Source organism: Orcinus orca, chromosome 12 (assembly GCF_937001465.1).
Source record: "Orcinus orca chromosome 12, mOrcOrc1.1, whole genome shotgun sequence".
NCBI classification, from domain to species: domain Eukaryota; kingdom Metazoa; phylum Chordata; class Mammalia; order Artiodactyla; family Delphinidae; genus Orcinus; species Orcinus orca.
In genome coordinates, this window is record NC_064570.1 from 32,858,326 (window position 1) to 32,886,256 (window position 27,931).

The 27,931-nt window shown below is 35.4% G+C and overlaps 1 protein-coding gene across 1 annotated transcript in view; it reads right to left on the reverse strand.

The window, feature by feature from the left end:
• Positions 1-27,931, reverse strand: part of LAMA2 (laminin subunit alpha 2) — a 607,678-nt gene that overhangs the window by 441,130 nt on the left and 138,617 nt on the right. Inside the window, exons 2-3 of the mRNA XM_049695645.1 lie at positions 8,300-8,470; positions 2,156-2,268 (exon numbers count right to left, since the gene is read on the reverse strand). Of these exons, the coding sequence (XP_049551602.1) occupies positions 2,156-2,268; positions 8,300-8,470 (284 nt within the window). The remainder of the gene's footprint in view (positions 1-2,155; positions 2,269-8,299; positions 8,471-27,931) is intronic.

Consider the following 27,931-nt stretch of genomic DNA (forward strand, 5'->3'; position numbering starts at 1 on the left):
CTGTCTGTGGAATTCCCTTATAAAATCTGATTACAAAATCTGCTTAGCTTTTTACATTATTAAATCATTGACTAAATTAAAATCTTGAGACAAGTAGAAATAAGGATTTATTTTATTTTATAGGCTGTGTTCTGCTTCTCTTAAACACATGATGAGTTGATTTACAGGAGGTAAGAGAGGGCTGAAGTGAATAAGGGCATGGGTGGGTGCCATTCTGGGATATGAGGCCATACGAGGACACATCTGTGCCACTTCCATGAGGTGTACTCCAGACTCTGGAGACCGGTAAACTGATCTTATAAACAGATTCCTGCCACTTGTTATGAAGACTGAACTATAAAAGATGTCTTGAATATTCACACCTCTGAAGGCCATTAAACTAAAAGGGAAGAGGGTTGAGCTCAAAGGATAGTATAAGTGACTTGTGCAAATTATATTAACAATTGAGTCTCCTGCTCCATGTGTGATTTAAAAGAATAGGCAGAAAGTAAACCAGAGCAATGAACCATCACTATTTACTGATTCCCTATCCCAGGAGATGACCCAAGGTAATAGACAGCAGACTCACTCCTGATTGGAAAGTTGGATTGCAACTTTCAACGACCACATGATGGGGGACAACTGCTGTGACTGGCAAAGGACCAAGTTGTCTTTATCCAGAGAGGGATAAAGTCCATTTCGAGGCTAGGATTTTCAGGAAATTCATGCATAAGACTTCATTGAACTAAAGCATAATTGATCAACGTAGTAGTTTGCCTGCTTTCCCTGATTGTGCTCTGAGATTTCCTGAGAAATACTGTTAACTCAAGGCTGACATTCAGCTGCTGGTATGGGTAGAAATAAATACATACCAGTTGGCAGTTTAGCTGCAGCACTGAGTCCCTGCTGCTACCCTGTTGCTCAAGTCCTGAGGAGTCCCAAGTGGGTGGAAAGAGTACCTGCTGTGAGACCCACTAACTGGCCCTTTGCAATTCCTGAATATGTGCACCCTGGCCAAAATGGGCCTCAAACCTGAAGTGGGTAGTTCGTATCCTATTGATGATAAACAGCATCCATTAGGGAAATGCCTGGTGCCTATCTAGCCTCCTGAGAAGGTGACAAACCCCCACTGGCTAGTGGTTTCCTCCACTGTGATCACATGTGGAAACACAAGCTCTGCAGTTACGGTATCTGTCATTAACTATTTTAGCCATATCCTCTCCACTAACCCCAAGCCCCTTTGCTGCTCTGCCTCTACTGGGTCAGGGAGGAATGCCTAAGTACCTTTCCTATGCTATCCCAGAGAGTGAGAGAGGAACAGGTTGAGTTAAAAAAGTCATCTAAGTTCAACATTTCCAGTCTCAGCCTTCAGTCAATCAAATAAACTTTTGTATTTGGAATAACAGTAAAATATGGGAACATTTTTCCAGACTCCATCCTATTTGCAAGCCTAAATAATTCTTGATGAATACTTTCCACCTGACCTGAATACTGTAAACAGAAAGAAGAAAAAAATTAAGGTAGAAGGCACTATACCTACGTACCACAAACTCTAACAACTTCTAACATCAATTTTATACAACTACAAGGCTTGTTACCTCATTACTGGCCCAACTTTAAGAATCAACCGTCACATCTTGCTCAACTCCCAGTAATGAGAGGCAATGTACTCAAGAGTCCTGTTATCCAAGAACCTTTTCATACACCCACCATGAGCAGAGTGGCAGCACTCTATTATTTTAAAAGTTTTAAAATGGCACTATTATATTTTCTTTATGTAAGATTTCGTTGATCAACATTTTTATCATTAACTGTCATTGGCCAAAACAGAGTCAGCTCCTAATTCAGTTCTAAACCTCTCACGCGAATTCATTTTATTGGGCTGGCCCAAAAGTGAGTTTGGGTTTTTCTGTAAGATGTTATGGAAAAAACCGAATGAACTTCTGGGCCAACCCAAATAGTTGTGCTTTAGAAATAAATGCCAAATATTTTTAAATAGCAATTTACTAAATGAATAAGCCCCTTTGTTCACTGTATCAAGAAAACAATGGAGGGTAATAAGAAAGAGTATCCTTTCACCCAAGAACTGCTAACTACACAAATAGCAAATCCAAGATCCAATCTCAAAGTGGGAAATGATAAAAAATAAAATGAAAAGTAAAAAAAGGCATAATACCTGCTGTAAATCCAGTGTAATTGTCACATAATGGTATTCGATTCCATTCTTAATACTGGGACTCTGCCACCAAGTGTTCTTTCCATCAATAGCATTTGTAATCGGGTGTCTCACTATTGAGTCAGCAGCAGCATGTGAAAGAAGAAAAGATCATATGAAGAATTTATAGCTGTTTTTTTAAAGTAAAAAGTAAAACTTAAGTTAAAACCATCATCATGTGAAGGTCAAACATTAAAGTAACATAAAGCGAGAACAATTCGTATCTTTAACAGAATTTGGTTACTGTCGACTTTTTCACAGCGCTCCGCAAGGTAGTGTGAAATGGTTAAAGACTATAAGAGAAGAAGCTGTGCAGCACTCTGGCCATCAACGGAAACGGGCAACTCTAAAGACAACTATAGAAACTAAGTGTGAAGAAATGAATTTGAAGTCTAATTGGTGTGTCAGTCATTCAAAGCAGCAAAAACTCTACTGTTTGAGGCAGCTCTAGTATGACATCAACTTTTTGAACAGAAACATAAAATCCTGAATTGTGGTTGAAAGGTACTTGAAGATTTGCCCTTCTGACACATACATTATTACCAGGACTTGGGCAATTCAATATGTATCTGGTTTTAATAGAAAATGCTGTCAAATCCATCCTATGAGGCTTTTTGCAGTCAGTCCTCAATCTGCCAACTTTCTATTTAAACCACTATTTAAAAATATAATGAAAGATACTCCAAATCTCCCATCCAGCGATGCCTGTCCCCATAATCACTAACTCAGTGGAGGGGTATGGACAATAAAAGCAAGCAAAGAGAGCTTGGCACATGAAACTCCATCCTACTAACTAAACATGGATCTCCCCTTGTCTTTACTCCAGATACATGAGAACAGGAGGTATTGTGAAAATTAAAAAGGAGATTGGCAATAAAAAACAGGAGGTGTGGACGATCGTTGCCACCTCCCCTCACAGTTCCTTCTTACAATCCTCAAAACTCACACATTCTTCATCTCCTCCCACTTAGTTCCATGCATCTCACAACAGCAACAATTACCTCTGGAGTGCCAAAGCTCTTGTTCCTTTTTGGATGCAGTCATTGGTTCTTATCTGCCATCTGTGCTTCTCATTTCCCAAGTAAGGAGGAACAGAACTTGTTCCTCCTCTGATCCGGCCCAGCTTAGGCACGGGTGAGGACGGCAGGAGGGCAGTTTGCTGGGGATGTTCCTATTTCTATTCCTAGGGCTGCAGTAAGAGTTCTTAACTCCCTAACATCTCACTTGGACGTCAGCCTATTTGCCCACAGAAATGTAAATAGAGTGGAGGCTAGCTCCCCTGCTACTCTGATTAATTATGCTTTGGAGTGTCAGTCGTGAGAACTTTTATAACACTAATTCCTTGGGAAGATGTTTCAAATGAATGCCCTAAGAATACCCCTTTATTAGAACATAATCTTTTTTTGCAAACTGAAGGAATATTTCAAATAATAAACAAGCCATATCACTATGAGGAACAATCATGGACTACTTGCAATCTGTGGACGTAATGTAATCCAGCCAGGTGTTTTAATGATAATGGTGATGAAAGAGCATAAGATTTGAACCATGAAGTGCTGGAGTAGGAGCAGCTGGACAGCCTATCTGCACCCACCATTCAGCACTTAACTGACCACGGGCAAGTCACTTAAACTCTGTGTCATTCTTGAAGTGAGGATAACATAACTCCACTCATAGCACAGGTACCCAGAATCTTAACTCTCAGAAAAAAGTAAAAAAAAAAAAATTAAATGTATGTGAAAGAGATTTGTGGACTTGATACAGGAGTTCTAGCTCTTTATTTCTCAAAGTAATAGCGTTCAGTAGTAGCGTTCAGCCTACTCCTGCTATCATTTAAAATATCACTTATTTCATAAAATGGAGGATACTTAAAAACAACAAAAGTTTTAAAACAACATAATATTAAAATGAAGGATAATTCTTTGAAAGGTATTCATTTTATCTTCATAAAAAATTTGGAATTTTGTTTTCATTTTCTCATTTTGCCATGGACCAGTAATTGGATGGGAACTCTCAACTTACAGGGTTACCAGAGGAACATTAAAACCATTAATATTCTAGCCATTATTATGCATATACATAGAATTAATTATACATCTGTTCAAAATATGCAGGATTCTGAATCTTTACTGGGGACAAATTACATTTAATAAATTTTTTGAAGATAAAAACCAAGCAAAAAGAAGTCCTCAGTGCAATAGGAGTCTGATAGTAAAGTAAAATCATCTTCAAAAAATTTACAAAAACTGAATATTCATTAAATTTGCCTTTTTCAGATTGTGAACATTTTTATTACATATTAATTTTATTAACATAGTCTGCTATAACCTGTTTAACTGAAAATATAAAGGCTTATATCTTTGATTTACTTATGGTAACATGAGTATATAAGACAGCACAAAAATAATCTATTTTTATTGGTAAATTACTTAATTCAGCTGAACATCTGGATGGGCTTTGTTTTGTACCAAGTCTTATCACATTAGCAGTCCACTGAGATGAGGCACCTTATCTCATTAATGAAAAGTAAAATTGCTGACTAAATTTAATAATTAGCACTAGTTAACTTGTTCTGCTGAAGCTAGGGAAAGTGTTAGGTCTTTATAACATCAACAAATACAAGAAGCATAACTAAATATCAAATAAATGTCCTTGGTGGTATGAGTGGGTGCTGAAATTGGCACATTGGGAATCAGAACCATAATTGAAATATTACTGGCACTGCTTCTGAAGAAAAATAAATATCACAGCAAGCATTCCTTAAACATCCTCCTGAATCTTCTTCACAGATTGTGGGTTTAAAATGTGATAGAAAAACACACACACAACCACATTTCCAAATCATACTTGTGGCTCATAAGGTAGTTGTGAGAGAAGCTATCTAATTGGAAATTTTGATATCTGTCACCTCAGGTCAAATTGATATGAGAATTAGTCATGAAAAGGAAGACTGGGAGATGAATCAACAATTAACCATAATCCCCATTATGAAACTTGAATCATAATTAATTTGAAAATACTGATTAATTGTTGGCATACTTCCCTTATTTAAAAAGAGATAGAAACTTATAACATCCTCAACAGGGATAGTGACTCAAGTCAATCCAAAGGCTAACTGCATCTGAAAATTGGCGAGGGAATCACTGATGAAGTAAATCTTTCAAACTGCTGTTTTAATTGGAAAGCACAATCTATTAACAGTCAGGAGGTGCAAATTTCCTTTTCTTTGTATAGTACTTAAGTACCAACCTTCCAGATTAATTCTAGCTGTTCAGTGAATCTGTGGAATTTTATCATCTGTTGCTTCAACTTTTACTAAAATATATCCATGTGGATTATTGCTAGATTTTTTATTCTTGTGGGGTATTATTCTTTCTAAATTTCTGGTTCCAAAACAGGATTTTGAAATGTAATGAAGCTGGTAATTTGAAATTAAATTAATCAAAGTAAATGTAGGCTGTGATAAGTTTTAAAAACTTACCACAACTAAATAAAATGGGAAATACAAAACATACCTCATATATGTCTTGCTTTACTAAAACAGTTTATTCACTTTTTTGTCCCAAAGTGAAAATATGGGGTGGGATTGCCTAAATACAGATGTCTCCCACTGAAAGACGCTGAATATTGAACTCTGGAGAAGGGAGTGACAGTCACTCGTAGACTTAATTTGGTGAATACATCTCACTGATTTTGCTACCAAGAGTGTCCACTCAATTATTTTCTACCTGAATCACTGCACTTTCCTTCTATCCTGTCTATTTACACATTTCCAGCTTTTTCTCCTTTCCTGGAATGCTTTTCCTTCTTATCTCGGGTAATTCAGGTTTTTAGAGCCCTTCTTGGAACTTTCTCTTGCTACTTCAGTTCCCACTGATGTTTTCCTTCTTAGAAATTCTACATCATTGATAACATGTACCCTCAGGTATAGCCCTAAGTTTACTGCTTAGAATATCTGTTTAATTGTCTTCTATATCCAATTTTATGCATATGTATATATAGATAACCATACATATATACACATACATATACATGTATATACGCACACACGCACACAAACACGCATATATACGATTTTCGTACTTTCTCTCTCTAACTCTCCTTCTCTGCCCAGCCCGTCCTAAACACACATATACACACTCCCAACCACCCCCATCATTCCCTCCCAGCCATTCCATGCCTCCAGGCTTTCTCACATTCTCTGTGAAATCATCAAGGCCACCAATTCTTGCAACAATGTCAATTTCTCCCTATCAGGCTTCATCTTCTTCTCTAACGAACCTAAAGCTCATAGTCCATGAATTCATTTATTTTTTAATTCACTTTATTTTCATTTATTTACCTCAATTTTCTTGCTTTTGATGTTTCCCCAGGGCTCTGACCTAGGTCTTTTGCCCTAAACGTTTTGTACAAGAACAGCAAACAGATAGGATGTGTTCCAATATTCCCTACTCCTACACCCATAACAATCTACACCATAGAAAACAACCAGAGTCACTTAACAGGCAAGGAAGGTTTCTGATGCTTGCCATCTTTGGTTTCTCAACTTTTTGTTTAACATTCTGTGATATACAAGACCAGCCATTGTATTCATAAAAGTCCCAGTTCTCCAAACATATTAACGTTTTCAGTATCTCTAAATTGTATAATAGAGAAGGGACTATGCATTCTTCCCTTTAACCAGCTCCAAGAAAGAATGCACAGTGCCTCCCGACTTTCTTTTGGGATTAAAAAATATAAACTGTGAGAGAAAGCTTTCTTCGTTTTATGAGCATTATAACTTTTTTTAAGAAGAGAAGAAAAACTAAGTAAATTTTAAAATAGTATAATTGTGAAACTTTATTATAAAGCACCTCATTGACATTATTCACTTTATTAATCTCCCCAATATTTGATGATTTCCCAATGTATCAATATATCTATAAATCAACCCTCATCTCTAGAATTATCTCACACCATTCTCCCCTTCTCCATATAAACTCTTTACTCATTAAACCTAATTACTTACAGTTCTCTGAATAGATCATGCTATTTCATGCCTTCAAGATTTATGTATTTTTTATATATATATAATACTTTTCCCCTTTTCATCTTACTAACCCTTATTTTCTCAGTACATGGTCACTTTCTCCCAGGAATCTCTAGATGTTCCCTTAGCACTCAATTTAGTTTTGTTTCCCCTATTCCCCCCTCCAAGTCCTTTAAGTCAAGGACTATGTATGATTCAACACTCTGCTCCAGTAGAATGCATTTCTAGTAGCTGGTGTTCAAATGCTTGCCGAATAAACGCATGAATGAGTCTGAGATATCAGTGTGGTTCCTAGAGGCCACCCAAGAGGGCTTTGTATGACTCCTCTCCTTGAAATGCTCTTCTTGTGGTGTTTAAGAACCGTATAGTCTGATTCCAGCCCTGTACCAGACTCATCCCTACCCTCTGCCCTCTGACACCTTCAGTTGCAGCCATTCCTAACTACCTGTTAGTTCCCTGAGCAAGTACTGTTTTCTGCCTTACTCTGAAACCTCTTCCTGGCATTCCTTCTCTTCCCTCTGTCTCCCTTTTGCCTGCTCAGCTCATATTTGTCCTTGGGTCTCAGTTTAGATGTCACTTCTGGCAAGCCTTCATCTACACCAGGACTAAATTTGTAACCCTCCCCTTTCTCCCTAAAGCCCCTATGCTCATTCTTTCCTTGGTACCTACCACATTACACAGCAATAATCTGCTTTCTGCCACTTCTTCAACTGAGCCAGAGTCCACATCTTATTCCTGTTGGATCCCCAGCAAAGTACCTGGCATATAAGTGACCACTGAATGACTAAAACATGAATTAATAACCACATCTTCAGATAATCTTCTGCAAGTGATAAACTTAAGGACTGCCACAAGTCTTCAGCTAGAAAACTCTCTTCAAGCACCACACCCACTACACATAAGGAATTCCACTAACGTTTGTTAAGTGACAGAGAGGGGCTGTAAGGTTCACAGTGGAAGTAAAGTTCTAGAAATTTGGGGGACCACAAACCCTTTGACTTTAATGCACTTTGACCTCAACATCCTCAATTACAGCTCCTACCCAGTGCCACACAAATTCATCCTAAAATACGTACGGTGTGGATTGCTGCTGTTTTGATGGCAGATCCGACACTGAGGGTTCCTCACGGGCTGCCCAGGGACGTGCTCTACCAATTTGCAATACATTTCAGGTCCTTTTTCTCCACATGTTGCATTTGTGGTGATGAGAGCACTGGAAGCAAGATTCAGGACAGCAGGGAATAAACCTAAAAAAGATGAACAAATGAAGGTGTGTGGGATGATTTTGCTGCATTTTAAAATGAAATTAAGATAGGACGTTTTCCAGAGCATTAAATTAAATGAAAAGGGAATAATCAGTTATAATTAAATATCTGACTTAAGTAAGTACACTACATAAGTAGCATGTGTTATCAAGCGAACCTTTTTTTTCTTTCTGGGTCTTAAATATGAATTCTAAAACTATCTTCTTAATTTTTAACCTCTAATACATAATTAGAAAATCCTGTCTCTAAAACATACTTTTAAAAAAGTCTTCTGTTATCTTCATGTTATTGACACAAGTCTTACTGAAACCTCCATTCTGCATTTCAGCCATTTTGTGAAATTTGTCAGGTTACAAATGTTAAAATAATTCAATCATCCCCAGAACATTACCTCTCTACCTTTAGACATTGTATTCTCTAGGTTGGTAAATGATTTATTATTAAATAAATAAGGTTTCTCTTCTGTCATTCTTCATTATTTTGCATTTAGCTATACAATTATTATTTCATAAAATACATGTTGAGCCAACCCAATCCAAAACTGGGCAGAAGACCTAAACAGACATTTCTCCAAAGAAGATATACAGATTGCCAACAAACATATGAAAGAATGCTCAACATCATTAATCATTAGAGAAATGCAAATCAAAACTACAATGAGATATCATCTCACACTGGTCAGAATGGCCATCATCAAAAAATCTAGAAACAATAAATGCTGGAGAGGGTGTGGAGAAAAGGGAACACTCTTGCACTGTTGGTGGGAATGTAAATTGATACAACCACTATGGAGAACAGTATGGAGGTTCCTTAAAAATAGAACTACCATATGATCCAGCAATCCCACTACTGGGCATGTACCCTGAGAAAACCATAATTCAAAAAGAGTCATGTACCACAATGTTCATTGCAGCTCTATTTACAATAGCCAGGACATGGAAGCAACCTAAGTGTCCATTGACAGATGAATGGCTAAAGAAGATGTGGCACATATATACAATGGATATTACTCAGCCATAAAAAGAAACAAAATTGAGTTATTTGTAGTGAGGTGGATGGACCTAGAGTCTGTCATACAGAGTGAAGTAAGTCAGAAAGAGAAAAACAAATACTGTATGCTAACACATATATATGGAATCTAAGAAAAAAAAAGGGTCACGAAGAACCTAGGGGCAAGACAGGAATAAAGACGCAGACCTACTAGAGAATGGACTTGAGGATATGGGGAGGGGGAAGGGTAAGCTGGGACAAAGTGAGAGAGTGGCATGAACACATATACACTACCAAATGTAAAATAGATAGCTAGTGGGAAGCAGCCACATAGCACAGGGAGATCAGTTGGGTGCTTTGTGACCACCTAGAGGGGTGGGAGAGGGAGGGCAGGAGGGAGGGAGACACAAGAGGGAAGAGATATGGGGATATATGTATATGTATAACTGATTCATCTTGTTACAAAGCAGAAACTAACACACCATTGTAAAGCAATTAACTCCAATAAAGATGATAAAAAAAAAAAAAAAAACATGTTGAGCACATACTATGCCAGATACCATAAAAGGTTTGGGGGTTTGGGAATGAAAATACTATTAAGATGGGCTTATTGTGGGAAGTGATCCTGATCTGAATCTTGGAGGAGAAATAGAAATGTTTTTGATATAGAAAATGAAGAAGAAAAAACAAACATACCAGGCAGAGGGAATATTATATGAGTATGGACTTTATTCTGAAAGCTTATATGGATGTTGAGTGACTGACAAGAGGACTGAATTTGTAACTGTTCTAACCTGTTAGATTATGTGATCATATATAGATGCAGATATGGATGTAGATATAGATATAGTATAGCTACCTACAGATTATACACAGAGTATACACAATGGTTCACATGTGTATCAACCCAAACCATTACCTGTTTGTCATTGTCAGTAATTTTAGTGGGATTTTCTTCTAGGTCTTTAAAATTATAATTTATAGTATTAAAAAAGTAGGTAGTAGGGAGGAAGAAATATGCTGAGAATCCTGTTCTTAAGAGGTCAAAACACCTTGCTGGCCAGCAGGATGAAGTTAGATAGTTAAGCCCCTTCCAGCTTCTTCAAACAAAAGCCACTTTACTTACACAAAAGTTTTACTCTGTGATCTTTGTCTCCCTCACCTCTGCCTAGTCTTGACCTTGACCCTGACTTTGGGTTCTGTTTTGTAGGTATGGGTGAGACTCCCCATGCCCTGCTTTGGTACAGCCCTGTGAGACCTAATTGGAGCTGGGTAGGCCTGGACTTTCTCAGATCTGAGGAATCATGGGAGGGAGCCGAGATGGGAAGATGGCTGGTGAAAATTATTTTCCTCTATGTCGTATGTTCCAAAATATAGAATTGGATTACATCCCAAATTACCCACAGCATTAAATGAATAAAATGTGAGCAAAATGACATGGTTATAAAAGAATTATGGGTATAGAAGTAACATTAAGAAGCTATTTCATATTCATTAATATGATTTAATCACCAGTAACCCCATTATGTAGATTTTATTAGTCCCATTTTACAAGTGAAGAAAATGCAGCTCAGAGAAGACAAACAATATGCACAAAGTTATGAATTACCAAGATCAATAACTAAGATCTGAACTCAGCTCTTTAACTCAGAAGGCTAATTCTCATCAGGGCATGAAGAAAAACCTGGTCCTTGGCAGAGCTTATCAATTTACATATTTAATAAAAGAAATAACTTACCCAGTCACCACCCCTTTGTTGTTTCATAGAGTTTTCCAATCATAAACTAAAGATGTTAATATAATTTACATTTATTTTCTTCCAGTTCTTTCCACTGATTTGTTTCTGTTACATTTGTTGATCATGTGCTCAAAATTAACCTTTTCATAATTTAATTGCCTTGCTTTGTGATCAGGGAACAGGTGCCTTTTGAAATTTTATTAGCAATTTTGTTGTTTATTTTAAAAAATCAGTAAAGTGTATTGGTCAGTTCTTTCCATTGATTTGTTTCTGTTACATTTATTGATCATGTGCTCAAAATTAACCTTTTCATAATTTAATTGCCTTGCTTTGTGATCAGGGAACAGGTGCCTTTTGAAATTTTTATTAGCAATTTTGTTGTTTATTTTAAAAAATCAGTAAAGTGTATTGGTCAGGGAAGTTCCCCAAGTAGTTTCTAACGACCAATTTGAAGAGTCATTCAATATCTGAGCTTCTACTGAATTTTCAGCAGGTTGTATTATAGATTGCAGCCCATTTTCATTATAAGTTAAATCTATTAGACTGTACCTATTTATTCCCATTCAAAAGCAGCAGAGCAATATTTATTGCTATATTCAATATGGGTTACTTGGTTAAGATTATATAAACATTGCAAGTGTAAATGAACTACAAATAGATGGTGAACCTTTATAGAGTATTGACTTACAACCTCTTAATTAAATTCTTAATTTGAGGTCATGTAATGTTAATGACATAAAAGCCAGTCATCGTTACCAATATAATTATGTCTGACATTTTTTTTTCTGAATAGTATCTGGACTAAGTAAATTTAGTTGGATTTGTGGCTTAAAGAACAAAGTCTAAACAAAAAACAAATAATATTTATTCTCCCTATACTATATATTTTATTGGAGATTAGAATATGTATACTATATAGAGAATAATATAATAAATTCTTTTCTATAATATATACATTTAGTAAATAGTCTAGAAAAATTTACATCATGGGAAAAATAGAAATTTTGCTACAATATGGCAAACATTTAAAAATTCACCAAATTGTCACTGTTTTTATTTGAATGTTTTTAGACAATATTTGCTTACTCACATACTGTGCTCTATTCATACAATTTTGCATGATTTTGATGATCTGCCTTAAAACTCCACATTTGGTTTTAAATGGCAGAAGCATCTATAAAACCTGCATATGGAGGTTCTACTTTCAGTAATTGTGAAGTAGCTCCTATTAAATTAAATCACTCACAGATAACAGCTATGAATTCTAAAGAAAATATATTTTTAAAAATCTCAAATACTTGAAGACATTGAAGAACAACTCAAAACAGTTAAACCAGGAGGATGTGTATTCTTAGAAGGAAGATAATGGATGTGTCTCAGACTGCCCATGCAAGGTGGCTAAAACTCAAGTAGAAACCCACAATTTCACTGTCTTTTTTTTTTTTTTTTTTACTTTACTGTCTGAAGAATCAGAAAACAGAACCAAGAATGATCACAGCTGCTGTAAAGTGAGGAAGAAATACTGGAAAAAAGAAAGCCACAGACAGGGAACCTCAAAATATGTGTATAAACTCTTCCCAAATCTCTCATCAATAACAGATATGCATATGCCCTAGGCAGACTCCAAGTACCCCCGATTGGACTAAAAGAACAAAACAGTGATCATAGTTGCTGCATTCCACAGGAAAGACAAGAGTGTTTCAGTTCAGATAAGTTAACCAGTATAACACAAAACTATAAGATCGATAACTATTCTTCAGAACATATCAGAATCCTAAGTTTTCTACCATGGATTGTTCACAACATCCAGAATGCAATTTTACAAAAAAATATTAGATAGACTTACAAGGAAACAATAAAATGCCACCAGTACTTAGAAGAAAAGCAGTGGATGGAGACAAACACTGATATCAACCAGATGTTGGAATTAGTACACAAAAAATTTTAAGCAGCTTTCATAACTATGATGAAAGACACACACACAAAAATGCTTATATTAAAAATAGAGAATAGAAACTACAAAAAATATGAAATATACATTCTGGAACTGAAAAATGCAATATCTAGAATAAAAAATATTACATGAGATCAGTAAAAAAATTGGAGGACTTCCCTGGTGGCGCAGTGGTTAAGAATCCACCTGCCAATGCAAGGGACACGTGTTCGTCCCCTGGTCCGGGAAGATTCCACATGCCGTGGAGCAGCTAAGCCCGTGCACCACAACTACTGAGCCTGCGCTCTAGAGCCTGCGAGCCACAACTACTGAGCCCGCGAGCCACAACTACTGAGCCTGCGTGCCACAACTACTGAAGCCCACGTACCTAGAGCCCGTGCTCTGCAACAAGAGGAGCCAGCACAATGAGAAGCCCACGCACCACAACGAAGAGTAGCCCCCCACTCGCCGTAACTAGAGAAATCCCGCGTGCAGCAACGAAGACCCAATGCAGCCAAAAAGAAAAAAAAAAAGAAAAAAAAGAAATAATATATATAAGTATATATCTGTGTGTATAACCATACATACACATATATGCACATACACATATATGTACATATATGTATATATAATTCATGTCATTCTTTGGCTTTTATAAATTATCAATACCAGTAACAATAGAATTTTAATTTGACATCTGTCAAATCAAATGTGGAAAAACTGGTTAGATACTACAAAGGGAAACTGTTTTCAATGCTGTTCAGAATCAGAAGAATGGAGAGAAAGAAAACCCTGTATTAGCAAAACAGCTGAATGTCTTTCCAAGACACCTGCTGGCCAGCAAACAGCAGGTGAATTTATTTTCCTGTACAGCTTTCCAGCTCTTCCAGCTTTTATTTTATAAAAATGAAGAACTTTGACACAGCATCATATTTAATACATGTTTGTCTTTTGAATAACTACAAGTGAGTCACAGAGAAATGCATTTTACATATCAGTAAGTGATCTACTGTGTGGCACAATTCAGACTCGTTCCTTAGGATTTAGGCAATGTTTCTCTAGGTGAAGAGCCAGAGGGTTGTTATCCAGTAGGAAAAACAAGACTATTTCGAATTTGAGCTTTACAAATGAGGAAAATAACTCCCAGAACCTAAAAGGCACAGCTGATTTTCAAACACAATTACTGTAATCCCAAATAAATTAGAATTAATTTTATCATTAAAGATCCACCCTGCCTCACTCCTCTTCCTGCTCTAAATGAAAATCCTTCTCACCTCCTACATCATTCCTGAGTTCTGTGTCATCTAGTTCTCCTTTTCCCTTCTATATGCACACCCACAGGCCAACTTCCATCGTAGTTTTACAAGTCCTATAATTTATTACCAAATTTTCCTTTTTAAGAAAGCACTCCTTCAACCTGCTTATTGTAATTGAAGCTTTGATTTCCTCTGACAATGACACTTCATAGATTTCCCCAGTGGATCCCTAGAAGCACTGGGAAAGGAAAAATAGCCTCCTTCTGGCTTCTAAATGCTACTTACAAATCAGTTCCTCTCGTTGGCACTCATAACTTCTTAAAAATTCCAAGTCACCCAACCTTTCTAAGTGCTCACCTCCGTTGACTGACTTCATGAAGACCATCTACAAAAATATTGGTAACTGATTCACAGTAATCTTCATCCCCCAAATCTCTGTCATTCTTACTAAATAGGTGAACATAAACCAGCATTAATAAAATGTTACTCCACAGAAACCAGAAAATGTTAAAAAAAAAAAAAAAAGGTACTTTAAGGACAAATATGTCTTACTTCTAATCTTAATTCTAAGATCTCTGCTCCCAATTAATTGTTCTGTCTGCAGCTTAATGTTATCTATCTATCCATCTATCTATCTATCCTTTCAGGTAAACATATCCTATCTGATCTTACATCTAATGCAACAGCACCCATACTAGTCTTCCTTCATGACTCCACTTCCATTCATCTTCCAAACTGCTGGAGAAATTACCTTCCTAAAAATTAAGCCTGATCATATCACCTTGTTGTTTAAAACCTCTGTGAGTTGTCTGTTGCCTATAACATAGCAGCCAAATTTCTTGGTAATCTGAACATTTATAATCAGGCCCCTATCTACCTCTCTAAACTCATCTGTTTCCATCCTCTTTCATGCCTTCCTACACAACCAGAGTACTAACATCTTACTGTTTACAAATATATCAGGTGCTTTGAAAATTCTTTGTCATGACATTATCTTGTCCATAGAACATTTTCCTTTTTTTGCTTACATGGTCATCTACTCATCTTTCATGACCTAGCTCAAATATCCACACCTCTGTAAAAATGTTTCCTCGACTTTGCAACACAGAATTGGTTATTACCTTCTTGGTGTCTACATAGTACTTAGTTTATATTTTATTATAACCCTTATCACACTGAAACTTTAATATCTTTTACAGTGGATCTCCAGTCTATAACATTATTGAGTACGGGGATAATACTAGCTAGCCTATAATAGCACTCAAATTTAAATTAATTGAATGAGAATAAATTCATGCACTTTGTTATACAGCAGAAACTAACACACCATTGCAAAGCAATTCTACTCCAATAAAGATGTTAAAAAAAAATTTTTTTAATTATGTTTCATGATGAAAGTTTCCTTCTAGCTTATTTTATTTGTTTGTTTCCATCATGCTCTTTACCTTAATTATATTTAACTGTGTGACGTTTGGTGAACCACCATTTTAAAATGACAGTGATATAACTCATATCTTAAAAGAAAATCTTCCTAAAGTAGTTTGGCAAAAAGAATTCCTAAATATATTTTCTTGTTTTCATCAGTTAAAATATTAAACTAAATGAATATTGTCGAGTAGCTGTCTTCACTACCTGTGCCTAGCATACTATAATATTTTTCATTAACATTCAGAGATATTGATAGACATGTTAAATATCAGTATATGTATTTTAATTTCTCAAATAATGTTTGTTGTTAACATCTACAGTCCAACTCACAAAGACCATCGTTAACATAATTGATAACAGACAGTACTTGGAGACTTGCTATGGGAAAGTCATCCAGTCAATGAATTCTCTCCAATATATTCAATTTTTAAATAACTTTTAAAAATCATCACATATTTTTTACAGTAATACAATGCACATTTCTCCCCCCGCCTCCTTCTGTCATCCTAGTCTTGATACACAATATTTCTCTTGCTCGCTTATGCCAAGCATCTCTCCCCTCTCAAACGAATAAGAGGAAACTGTTTGAATGTTTCTGACTTTCCATTTCAGTCTCTAGGTCTGTGGAGCACTTTTAAAAATTCTCATGCAGGCAAACAGAGCTGTTTGCAAGTAATTCAGCATTTGAAAGACAAAAGAGAACATGCCAATTTAAAATGTTCTAAGACATGTCAAGGAAGAAAAGGAGATACTTGTCTGAAATCCTGAGCTATGTGGGTGTGTAGGAACACACTGGTATAAAACAAAAATGGGACAAAACAACATGTTGCCGAAGAGAATGATTTCCAGCTGTGCACTGCAGGAAGTAAGTTAATGCTCCTAATCCATGATGCAGATGAAGAGTTTTACAGAACTAGAAAATCAGTCCAATGTGAACTACTAGCCATCCAGACACAACCATGTTTGTAAGCTGGAAAAAAATAATGCTGAATCCAGTTGTTCAGAAGAAAAACAAAAGGAGGGCATGTATTCTCATCCTAATAGGCCTTTCCAATATGTCTTGTACTGTTGCTCAGTTCTCCTCTTTTCAGCTTCCAAAATAAAAGGATATTTTTGGAGGCTTAAGGGTTGGTTTGGTCTCCTTTCTTCTTTTCTAATCAGAAAAAGTAGTACAATTTCTACTTAGTACATGTTAAAAATTGTTTAGTTTATTCTAAACAAAGATGAAAATTTAAGTATTTTTATTATTATCAGACACAAAATAAACCAGATGCAAACACACATATTCCAAAGGGTCTTAAGCAAGTTTTGCTTATGGAATATCAACTCTATGTACAGATATTCTGACTAAAATAAGGATTACAAGGGCCATAATAAACTCAAATGCCATCTTAGCCACTTGACCCAACCAAGCGCTATAGGATTTTATTAAATTTCTGACAAAGCATATTATTAATCTTATTAAGACAGGATTACATCATGGATTTTCAATAACCTAAAATGATATATATAAGAAAATAACTGTCATTATGACATGGATTTCTGGTAAGAACACTAACAGATACACCAGGAAGGACATGACAGTACATCTCTATAACAGTGACTCAAAATAAGGCATTTGTACTCAAAGTTCCTCAAACTCCTCAAAATATATATATTTTAAACCAACTCTCTAACTACCGTATGCTCATTAAATTGAACTTGACCACACTATATCTGATCAATAAAGACTTCTTGAGATGGATAAATAAATAAATTAAATTCAGCAAAATATCATCTCTAGGGCTAGATTGAATAGATTCTTTTTCAAACTTCAAATTTATATCCCCAAAATACAGATCCCCACTACTCCCACTTCCATTATTTGTTGAGGACCTGGTGGACATTGCCCTGGTCACAAAACTTCCATTCCTTTCAATTTGCGTGGAAATCTCACCCACTATCCATTTAAAATTAGTATCTACAAACTGCTTTGTTTTTATTTTAATTTTTTTAATGTTCCACTTGTAGAACAATCGTGAATCATCCTAGAAGTTTTCAAAATCATATGATAAAAAATAATTATTATAGCTGGGGCACTTACTTAGAATATTCTAACATAAGGGTACCCAAAATATTCATTGAGGGGGTGGCAGTTAGGGAGAAATAGATTGTTTCCCAGCTTCCTCCAATCTCACTTCATCCATATCAGCAGAGCATATGTTCAGTATCTGCTCTCTTCTCTCCTGCCTGGCTTCCAAAACCAAGCCTATAAACTAGATGTCTCTTTGGCAGGTCTGTCTGCAAACTCAAAATGAGAAGTAAAAAAGGCAAAGGAGAGGAAATGTGAAACAATTTTAAGTCACTGAAAACGAAATTTAGAGCCTTAAATTGGCAATTACCCCACAACAGAGGTGTATAGAAAACAAAATAAAAACTTTGTGTCTGTGTCTGCTGTTGACAATCCAAAGTACAAAAATATAAGAAAGCTCTAAATTAATTGCTCTGCAAAGAGCATGAGCTTATATTTACGGCCCTCAAACAAAACTATCAGAAGGGACTCAAGTAAGCTTTGGTGCATATAATGGCAGCAGGAAAGACGCTGTTCCCCATGGGTCCTGCTCTTTAAGGACTGCTAGACAATTTCTTATTTCTAATGATGAAACAGATATTTTTTAAAACAAAACCAAAAACGCTATTCTACATTGTGCTTCCTCTGGCTTAAAAGATCTAGACAAAAGGAAAAAGAAAAGTCACATTCATTTACTATGATCTTTTTCATTTTTTTTTATCAGTAAGTATTAGACTTCCTCAGGGCTTGATCCTAGATCTTTTTCTTATTTCATTCGCATCCCCAAATAATCTCCAAATAATCCGCAATAATTTCATCTACTTCTAAACCCTTTACATACCATCTGCATAGTCAATGTGGAGTTATATCTCCAGGCCAGATATTTTTTCTGAAGCTCCTGGTTTAATTATCCAAATACCATACTACCTCCACTTAGATGTCTCACCAGCACCTCAAACTTAATCTACACAAAGCAGAGCTTGTGATTTCCAGTGCTCAGGCACCACCACCGTCCCCACACAACCGCCCTGAATTAGCTACTCCTGAGTTATTTCTAGCTCAACACATTTTATTTTACCCACCCAGTGTCTCATACAGAAAGCTAGGAGTCATTGTGGATGCATTCCATCACCAAAAACTATTCTAAGTCCAAAATTAATTTCAGATCCATACGCTTCTCCCCAGCGCCAAGGCCGAGTCACAGGCATTTTTAGCATCTGGATTTTTGCAATAGCTTCTTAAATGGACTTCTGACTACCCTTTGCCTTTCTTCAATCCATTTTTAACAAAATGGATTTTCTTAAGATGCAAATCTGATCAAGTCACTCTTAACATCTTTCAAGGGAGTATAAGTACACCTAGGTTAAAATTTAAAATTATTATCCTATTTTATATAATATTCTCTCATCACATTCAAAGAATACTACCTTTAGTTAGTTTCTAGAACAAGGCTCTGTTTTTTCCTTCCTTAGGATTTTGCCTAGAAATCCCTGCCTCTTAACTTTCCTCCACTCTTTATACCTTCCTATCTTTCACAAATCTTTTCTCCTTATACCTTAATTCCTCTGAGATCTTTCCTAACCCTTTCTAAACAATCCCCCATTTTAATCCCTAAATATGCCATACTTTGCCCATGTGTAATTTTATTTAATGATTACTTACCCAAGGTCTATCTCCCATACTGGAACAGAAACTCCATGAAGGAAGAAACCATGTTTATTTTATTTACTTTGTTCCACTGTATTCTCAGGGCCTAGCGAGGGCTGGACACACAAAGGTGCTCAAAAAGATTCTCTAAGGAGAAATTAATCTTAGAACTTAGGGTATAATTGTATGCCTAGTCTGAAGAAGTGGAAAACTTCCTTTTGTCAAAATATAAAAGAATAAAACATGAAAAAAGCAAAACAAAACCAACACACACAAAAAAACCCCACTGACATATCTCTTTCATTGTTTTAGTGACTTGACAACACAGACAACGTTAGTCTCCAGGGCTCCATTATTTCCTTAAAGTTTATTGTGTTAACTATCTTCTTAAACCCAAGTCCCTAAGCTCTGGGTAGTTTCTTATCTTCTATCTTAGAAAATAAAACTGTCTTTTGTGTTATATGTGAGCAACTTTGAATTCTCTCTGGGATTAGATTGGTTTGGTTGATAAATCAGAAGTTAGATTTATTGATTGATGTATTTCCCCACACCCTGGTCTATGTCCATCCTCAACCCAAAGCCCCTCTACAAAAAAAAATTTTGGAAGATATAAATATATAAATGTATGGTTCTAATAAATACAATGTTAAAGTTATGCTCATCACTGGAACTTTATATTGTACTATCCCTTTCAAATTGTACCAGGTCTTAGCCTGATCCATAGGCTGAAGAATTAGAATGAGAGTTGTATGAAAAAATACTTCACAGCTGACTCAAGCATCTAATTCTAGTTTATGCTTTAAAAGCAAATTCTATGCAGCTTTAGTATATCTATGGAAATACTTGTTTTATGGACAAATTTTTTTCAAAGTGAGATTTGACAGTGTTTATAGCAAAACACTTTGTTCTCCAGCAGCTGTTTGAACACACATATAAATATGCAAGAAAACTCACAAATATTCTGTTTGCTCTTGTAAATACTTGAAGCAAAAAATCAGCATTTTACAGTCATTTAGCATAGTGTTGCTAATAATACTTTTCATTTACCAAGCACATATAAACTCTCATATATAATGAGGTTTTTGTCACTTTTGCTTTTGCATTTTTACCAACATTCTTTGACCACTAAACTCTAAGTTCCTTGAGGGCAGAGACCATAATTCATGAATCTTTTTATTCTCAGAGACAACTAGAGTCACTGACATCAAATAGATGCTCAGTTAATATTCATAATATTAATGAAAAAGTGAATGAGATTCGGTGAATTGATTTCATCACAACAGTTCTAACTTCTTTTTAAAAATTCTGGAGTAAGTATATTTGTTCTAGTTTGAACTAAAACAAACAAAAACAAAACCAAGAACCATGAACTTTCCTTTGTCGCATGGTACGTACTGTTAACATTTGTTTGAGTAATGCAATTCATTGATCATAATAAAAGAGTAGCACTGAATTTTACAAAGATTTTCATTTATCGCTTGACTCTCACAACAAAACTATAAGATAGATGGTATAGGCATTATTCACTCGATTATATAGATGAAATAATAGAACATCAATAATGATAGACCATTTCCTAAATACAGAACTTGTGTTTTTCAAATCCAATCCCAGTTTTTTTTCGACTGCATGTAACAAATTCATTGAATTCCTCCAACTCTCCACTCAGCTAGGCAGCGAATTAATAAAAGAATGAACAACACAGGCAAACCTTCCACCTTCACAGAGCTTCAAACTAGTGCCAGAGAATTATATAATAGAAGTTTTGCATAAATTGTATTAGAAACGATAAATGAAGGACTGGAATTAGGGGGTGACAGCAGGCAGCAAGGAGAGAATTTCGAAGATACTCAAAGTAAGTCTGGCCAGAGGTCAAGCCCAGAGGGTGTCCTAAGGTAAATATGGCTATAAGCCCAAAGAAACCAGATTTAACTAATCTTCACCTTAAATACCTAGGCAAGGACTTGAAACCTAAGTTTGGAGATGCAGAAATTATAGCTATGGATCTCTGAGAAGGCGTCTGATTCTGAGTCAGCTGCTTTCAATGGGAAAACCTCTGTATTCTAACCTAAAGGCAGAGGTAGCCTTTGCAGTGGGTAAAGGCAAGAAGGCTCTACAATTAGTTGCCCTAGAGATCTGAGGAAAAAGCAACCATGCCATTCCTAAAAAATCCACTTACGATTTTCGAAATTTGAAAATTTCTGAAAAACTACTGTCAAAATGTGACCCAAAATAGTTTAGTATTGCAGGCTAAAAACATTTTCAAAAATGTCCTTTGGTCTTGTGGGGGCTTTTTCCTAGTTTTTCTCACGATTATTTGGAAGCATGTCTTTTTTCTCCAATTATTAGTAGACATTAAGATAATAACTCATCACCACCAACTTTATGTTCTTTAATAACTTCAGTCACTTTAAATGTTCTAATTTTCTGTAGAGCTCCTACCAAATAAATACCACTGCAAGCATTTCAAAGATCTTCAAAAAGCTTTTTGTTTTTTTTTTTAAACATCTTTATTGGAGTATAATTGCTTTACAATGGTGTGTTAGTTTCTGCTTTGTAACAAAGTGAATCACTTATACATATACATATGTCCCCATATCTCTTCCCTCTTGAATTTCCCTCCCTCCCACCCTCCCTATCCCACCCCTCTAGGTGGTCACAAAGCATCAGCTGATCTCCCTGTGCTATGTGGCTGCTTCCCACTAGCTATCTATTTTACGTTTGGCAGTGTATATACGTCCATGCCACTCTCTCACTTTGTCCCAGCTTACCCTTCCCCCACCCCGTATCCTCAAGTCCATTCTCTAGTAGGTCTGTGTCTTTATTCCCATCTTGTCCCTGGTTCTTCACGACCATTTTTTTTTTTTTAGATTCCATATATATGTGTTAGCATACGGTATTTGTTTTTCTCTTTCTGACTTACTTCACTTTGTATGACAGACTCTAGGTCCATCCACCTCACTACAAATAACTCAATTTCGTTTCTTTTTATGGCTGAATAATATTCCATTGTATACATGTGCCACATCTTCTTTATCCATTCATCTGTTGTTGGACACTTAGGTTGCTTCCATGTCCTGGCTATTGTAAATAGGGCTGCAGTGAACATTTTGGTACATGACTCTTTTTGAATTATGGTTTTCTCAGAGTATATGCCCAGTAGTGGGATTGCTGGGTCATATGGTAGTTCTATTTTTAGTTTCTTAAGGAACCTCCATACTGTTCTCCATAGTGGCTGTATCAATTTACATTCCCACCAACAGTACAAGAGGGTTCCCTTTTCTCCACACCCTCTCCAGCATTTACTGTTTGTAGATTTTTTGATGATGGCCATTCTGACCAGTGTGAGATGATATCTCACTGTAGTTTTGATTTGCATTTCTCTAATGATTAACAATGTTCAGCATTCTTTCATGTGTTTGTTGGCCATCTGTATATCTTCTTTGGAGAAATGTCTATTTAGGTTTTCTGCCCAGTTTTGGATTGGATTGTTTGTCTTTTTGATATTGAGCTGCATGAGCTGCTTGTAAATTTTGGAGATTAATCCTTTGTCAGTTGCTTCATTTGCAAATATTTTCTCCCATTCTGAGGGTTGTCTTTTCATCTTGTTTATGGTTTCCTTTGCTGTGCAAAAGCTTTTGAGTTTCATTAGGTCCCATTTGTTTATTTTTGCTTTTATTTCCATTTCTCTAGGAGGTGGGTCAAAAAGATCTTGCTGTGATTTATGTCATAGAGTGTTCTGCCTATATTTTCCTCTAAGAGTTTGATAGTGTCTGGCCTTACATTTAGGTCTTTAATCCATTTTGAGTTTATTTTTGTGTGTGGTGTTAGGGAGTGTTCTAATTTCATTCTTTTACATGTAGCTGTCCAAAAAGCGTTTTATCATCACTAGAATCAATGAGTTTAGGACACAGAGAAGAGACGAATAGGACTCTATAACTTGCGGTGGTTACTAGTTATCCACACTGAAACTTATTCAGTTCTCAATCTTGCTTGGCAGTCAAGTTGACAGAGGGACGTTAATGGAGTATAGGATATATACTATTGGCCGTGAAAGAGAACATTCCAATCAGCATACAGGATGTTGATGCATCTTTGGCGTATCATTCTTACTATAAGTATGATATCCAAAATGAGACATTCTTGCTTGAAAGATATTACAGAAGTTGTCTGTGTAACTGTTCTCTAATTAAATATTCCTAATCAGTCTCCTTTTTCAAGAGTATCACTCTACTAAAATTCCACCCACTTCTAAATTTTTATATGCCACCACACATGATACACTCTTATTTATACTCTCTAGTATTTTAATTGCATGGTAGTTAGAGCTTTTCATTGCTGATGTATAATGAGCTCTCAGATCACTATGGTATCACAAGCTATTTTTTTCTCCACACTTGCACACAGTGTAATTTCTTCGTCATCTTGTTTTAGTGTCATGAGATTTTTGCTTACAAAGTAAATTGCTCTTCAGTTTTATATAAGAAACTTATGATTTCTGTCTGCCCACTTCTCTAACTTCTCTCCTTGTATCTTTAATAATATTTAATCTATTTTTGCACTACTGGTTAATTTAATAATATACTACATCATCTAAAATCATATCTAGATTATATGCCCTGAATCACTTTGGAAGTGAGATATATGTGTGTGCGTGTGTGTGTGTGTGTGTGTGTGTATGTATATATATATATATATATATATATATATATATATATTTGGTGGATTCAGTCATGTCAAGACAGCCAAGGGTTGGTTATTTTTTTCTTGTTGATACTGAATCTCACAATTGCTACCAGATTGGCTTATGGCTAGAAGTTACTGGTCAGAGTAAAATATTCCAAAAGGTAATTATTTTATTCAAAATGTTAAAATAATAACAGTAAAGAGGTGATAATACAAAAAGATTATACTTAGACACACATAGAAGATTAAACTTAAGGCTCCAAAATTTATTCAAAACTCAAGAAGGTCAACTTATTGAACAAAATGTTTTCAGTATATAGATTTATTCACTCACAAAACTGTAAACATTAACTGGTCCCAAGCATGTTGAAACAAGAGATTTAAACAACACTTTCAGAACGCTATATATTTGCTTGGCTACAACAAACATGCCCAGTGAAATGTTATTCTTTAGAGATATATATTTTGTCTACCTTGTCAGTAATGAAGCAGGCTTGTAAATCATGCTCATGAAACTGACAGATGGATTTGGGGACTTAAGATTTCTAGGCATTCATAATAATATTTTTATATTGTCTCCATTCTTCTAAACTAAACTGAAGACTTGTTTAACAATATATTGGGCTGGCCAAAAAGTTCGTTTGGTTTTCCATGGGCTCTTACGGAAAACCTGAACGAATTTTTTGGCCACCCCAATATCTGCTTAATGTAATGCTGGACCCAAGAAAATATTCAAAAAATATTTGATAAATAAATCATTTAATGTATGAATTCAACATAAAAGGCTGGTTTACAATATGAATTAAACTTTCACTGCAGAGAACAATACAAATAATTTACAATTTAAATTTGACTGTGTGTCTGTATTTGCATTGTTTTAAAGTGATCTAAGACAAATTCTTCTTTCATCTTTGAATCATCAAATCTTATACTTATTTTTCAAAATATACTCAAAATTTACATTATCCTCCATCAGTACTGATGCAGCCTAAATCCCATTTTTGTTAAAAGCAGAGATTATAATAATGTGTTAGATTCCTGTGCATTATTGTTAAAATAAGCTCCACAGAAGTCCACTTTCTTCAAGTTCTTGCATCACTCCAGATCCTATAATAACTGTCACTTGACTCTAACTATAATTGTTTCATCCAGATATTTCAAGTATTCCATAATCTCACTCTAATCCACCTTTCCTACCTAAATTCCCCTAAAATTATCTTCTATTATTCTCAATTAAAATTCCATGCTCAAGTAATTTCCTTATCTTATTCTGAAAACACTATCTCATTACCCACCTCACCTAGGTTGTGTTAATTTCCCTACCTGAATTATTCTCCATGGGTCTAAATATAATATTTCCCTCAAAATCTTGATTAAAAAAAATTATCCATCCTTTCCCAATCTTTTGCATTAAAAAATCAATTAATCTTTATTAAACAATTTATCGTTTTAAACAAATTGTTCTTTATTTTATTCTTTTAATGCAAATGTACTTATGAGATGAGAAAAAAAAATGTTACATACTTGTTTAAATCACCAGAATGCCTAGCATACGAGGAAGTGCATAGTCAGTGCTCAAAAGTTCTTATCAAACTTTCTTTCATTCACTTACAGTATATAAACATACTTATCACACACACACACATATGTGTGTGTGTGCATGTATCTCCGTGTATTAAAACCTGTACGTTTCTGGGTGAAAATTTCTACAAATAAACAGGTTATTACGTATGGATTCTAACTTGTTCATTCAGCAAATATTTATGGAGGCCTTGCTGTATACAAGACAAGGTCAGCCTTTGGCTAAGTCACTGTCAAGTTATTCATTTCTGTAACTCCCTCTGTGTCTAGCTAGAGCTTTACACACAATTAAATGAAACTCAATCAATAAGAAGATACGGTCTCTGTTCTAAAGGAGCTTATTTATTTTTCAGAGCTATTTAGAAGACATTCACCTTAATATACAGGTTATTACTAAGCAGAAAATATTGCTTTTAGTTTTAATATTGAGTGCTAGTTTTATGTTCTCTTATAGTCAAAACTACCTGGAATTTTCCACTTTGAAAAATGTTCAATTTTAGCTATGGCTGAATAGAGAAAGTAAGGCCTGAGCAGATGGCTGTCAAAACACCAATGACTACATACCATGGCTGAGAACTTGCACACAAAAATATGCAACTTGGTACACTGTAGACTTCTTCCATGTAAATACCAAGGGACAGCTGGCTTGAAAACTCTGCAAAATCAATTTGATGCTATTCTATATTTGGTCCGTCTTCCACGAATATTAAATTATATCAGCATCTGCTAGAATCCCTGACAGGAAAGGCTGTGTCCCCAGAACCATTTCAAGCCCTAGTGTTTCACTTTCCAACATCAGAAAATAGCTGGAAGCTGAAATCTGTCTTATATGAAGTGTATTGCTTACATGAATGGAGTTACTTGGGAAATAGAATTCTTATGTTTGAAAGAATTACTGCATCCCTACTCTAGTGTTTCATTTTCAAGCTCCAGTGTTTCACTTTCAAGCCCTAGTGTTTCACTTTCCAACATCAGAAAACAGCTGGAAGCTGAAACCTGTCTTATATGAAGTGTATTGCTTACATGAATGGAGTTACTTGGAAAACAGAATTCTTATGTCTGAAAGAATTACTGCATCCCTACTCTCAAAGCACATGTATACTAATGGCTTCTAAACAGCTTTATTCTTGGAGTTTCTTTCTAAATTTGTCACCACTACCTTCATCTTTGCTGTTAGATTCAATTTTAGTGCACATTTATGCGACTGTCTTAATGCAAAATATTTTGCCACTGGGCTACTTGCAACTTGATAATATATTTGTTTTAAAACAGTGTATTATCAAGTTGCAAGTAGCCCAGTGAAAAGTTATATAACTTAACAGAGAAATCAATATTCTACAAATTCAGTTCCTACAGTACGAATGTATTTAATTATCATAGATACTTTTTATATCTAGTCAAAGTACCTATTTCCTTCTGCATGATAGAAAGATAATTGTTACCGTGATTTTAATTTCACACAACCTTTCATTCTACTGCATATTATATTAAATAAAAATCACAAATACATCTAAGGTAAAACAGCCTAGAGAGAGAGAGTAAGTAAAGAGCATTTTACTGATGAGATAAATTAATATTCTAACTAAAACATAAGTTCTAGTTGATGGCTAAGTTTGACACACACTAATAAATATATAGACAGCTGGTAAACTTTGACACGTGTGAGCGTTTGTGCAGGTATGTGCACAGCAAGTACATCTATGACTGAATTTGCACTCCCCTTTAAGCGTAGCAAAATTAGAAAATGATTCTGTGATGAAAAAGAGCAAGGACTTTGTTCCACTAAAAAGAAATCACTGTAAATTTTCTTATGGCTCCATAATGTAGTCAGAACATTTCAAATGTAATTTCTTCAAATGAGCAAAAGCTGCCACAGGTTTATTGTAACCTGCATCCCCTCTGACCACAGAGCTCACATCACTGCTGTTCAGCAGCTATGAAATTTCCCATTTCCCATGTAAAATGCATGAATTTGCACATCATACTGAAAGAAGTAAAAATGGTTTCCTTGATTTAAATTTTTTCAATTTAATTTTAATTCTGATATGGTTCATCTTTTTCTCCATGGATCCTTCTTCTTAGGTATGATTTCTCCTTGACCTACTAACAAAGCTACTGATGAAAAGAGTAATCG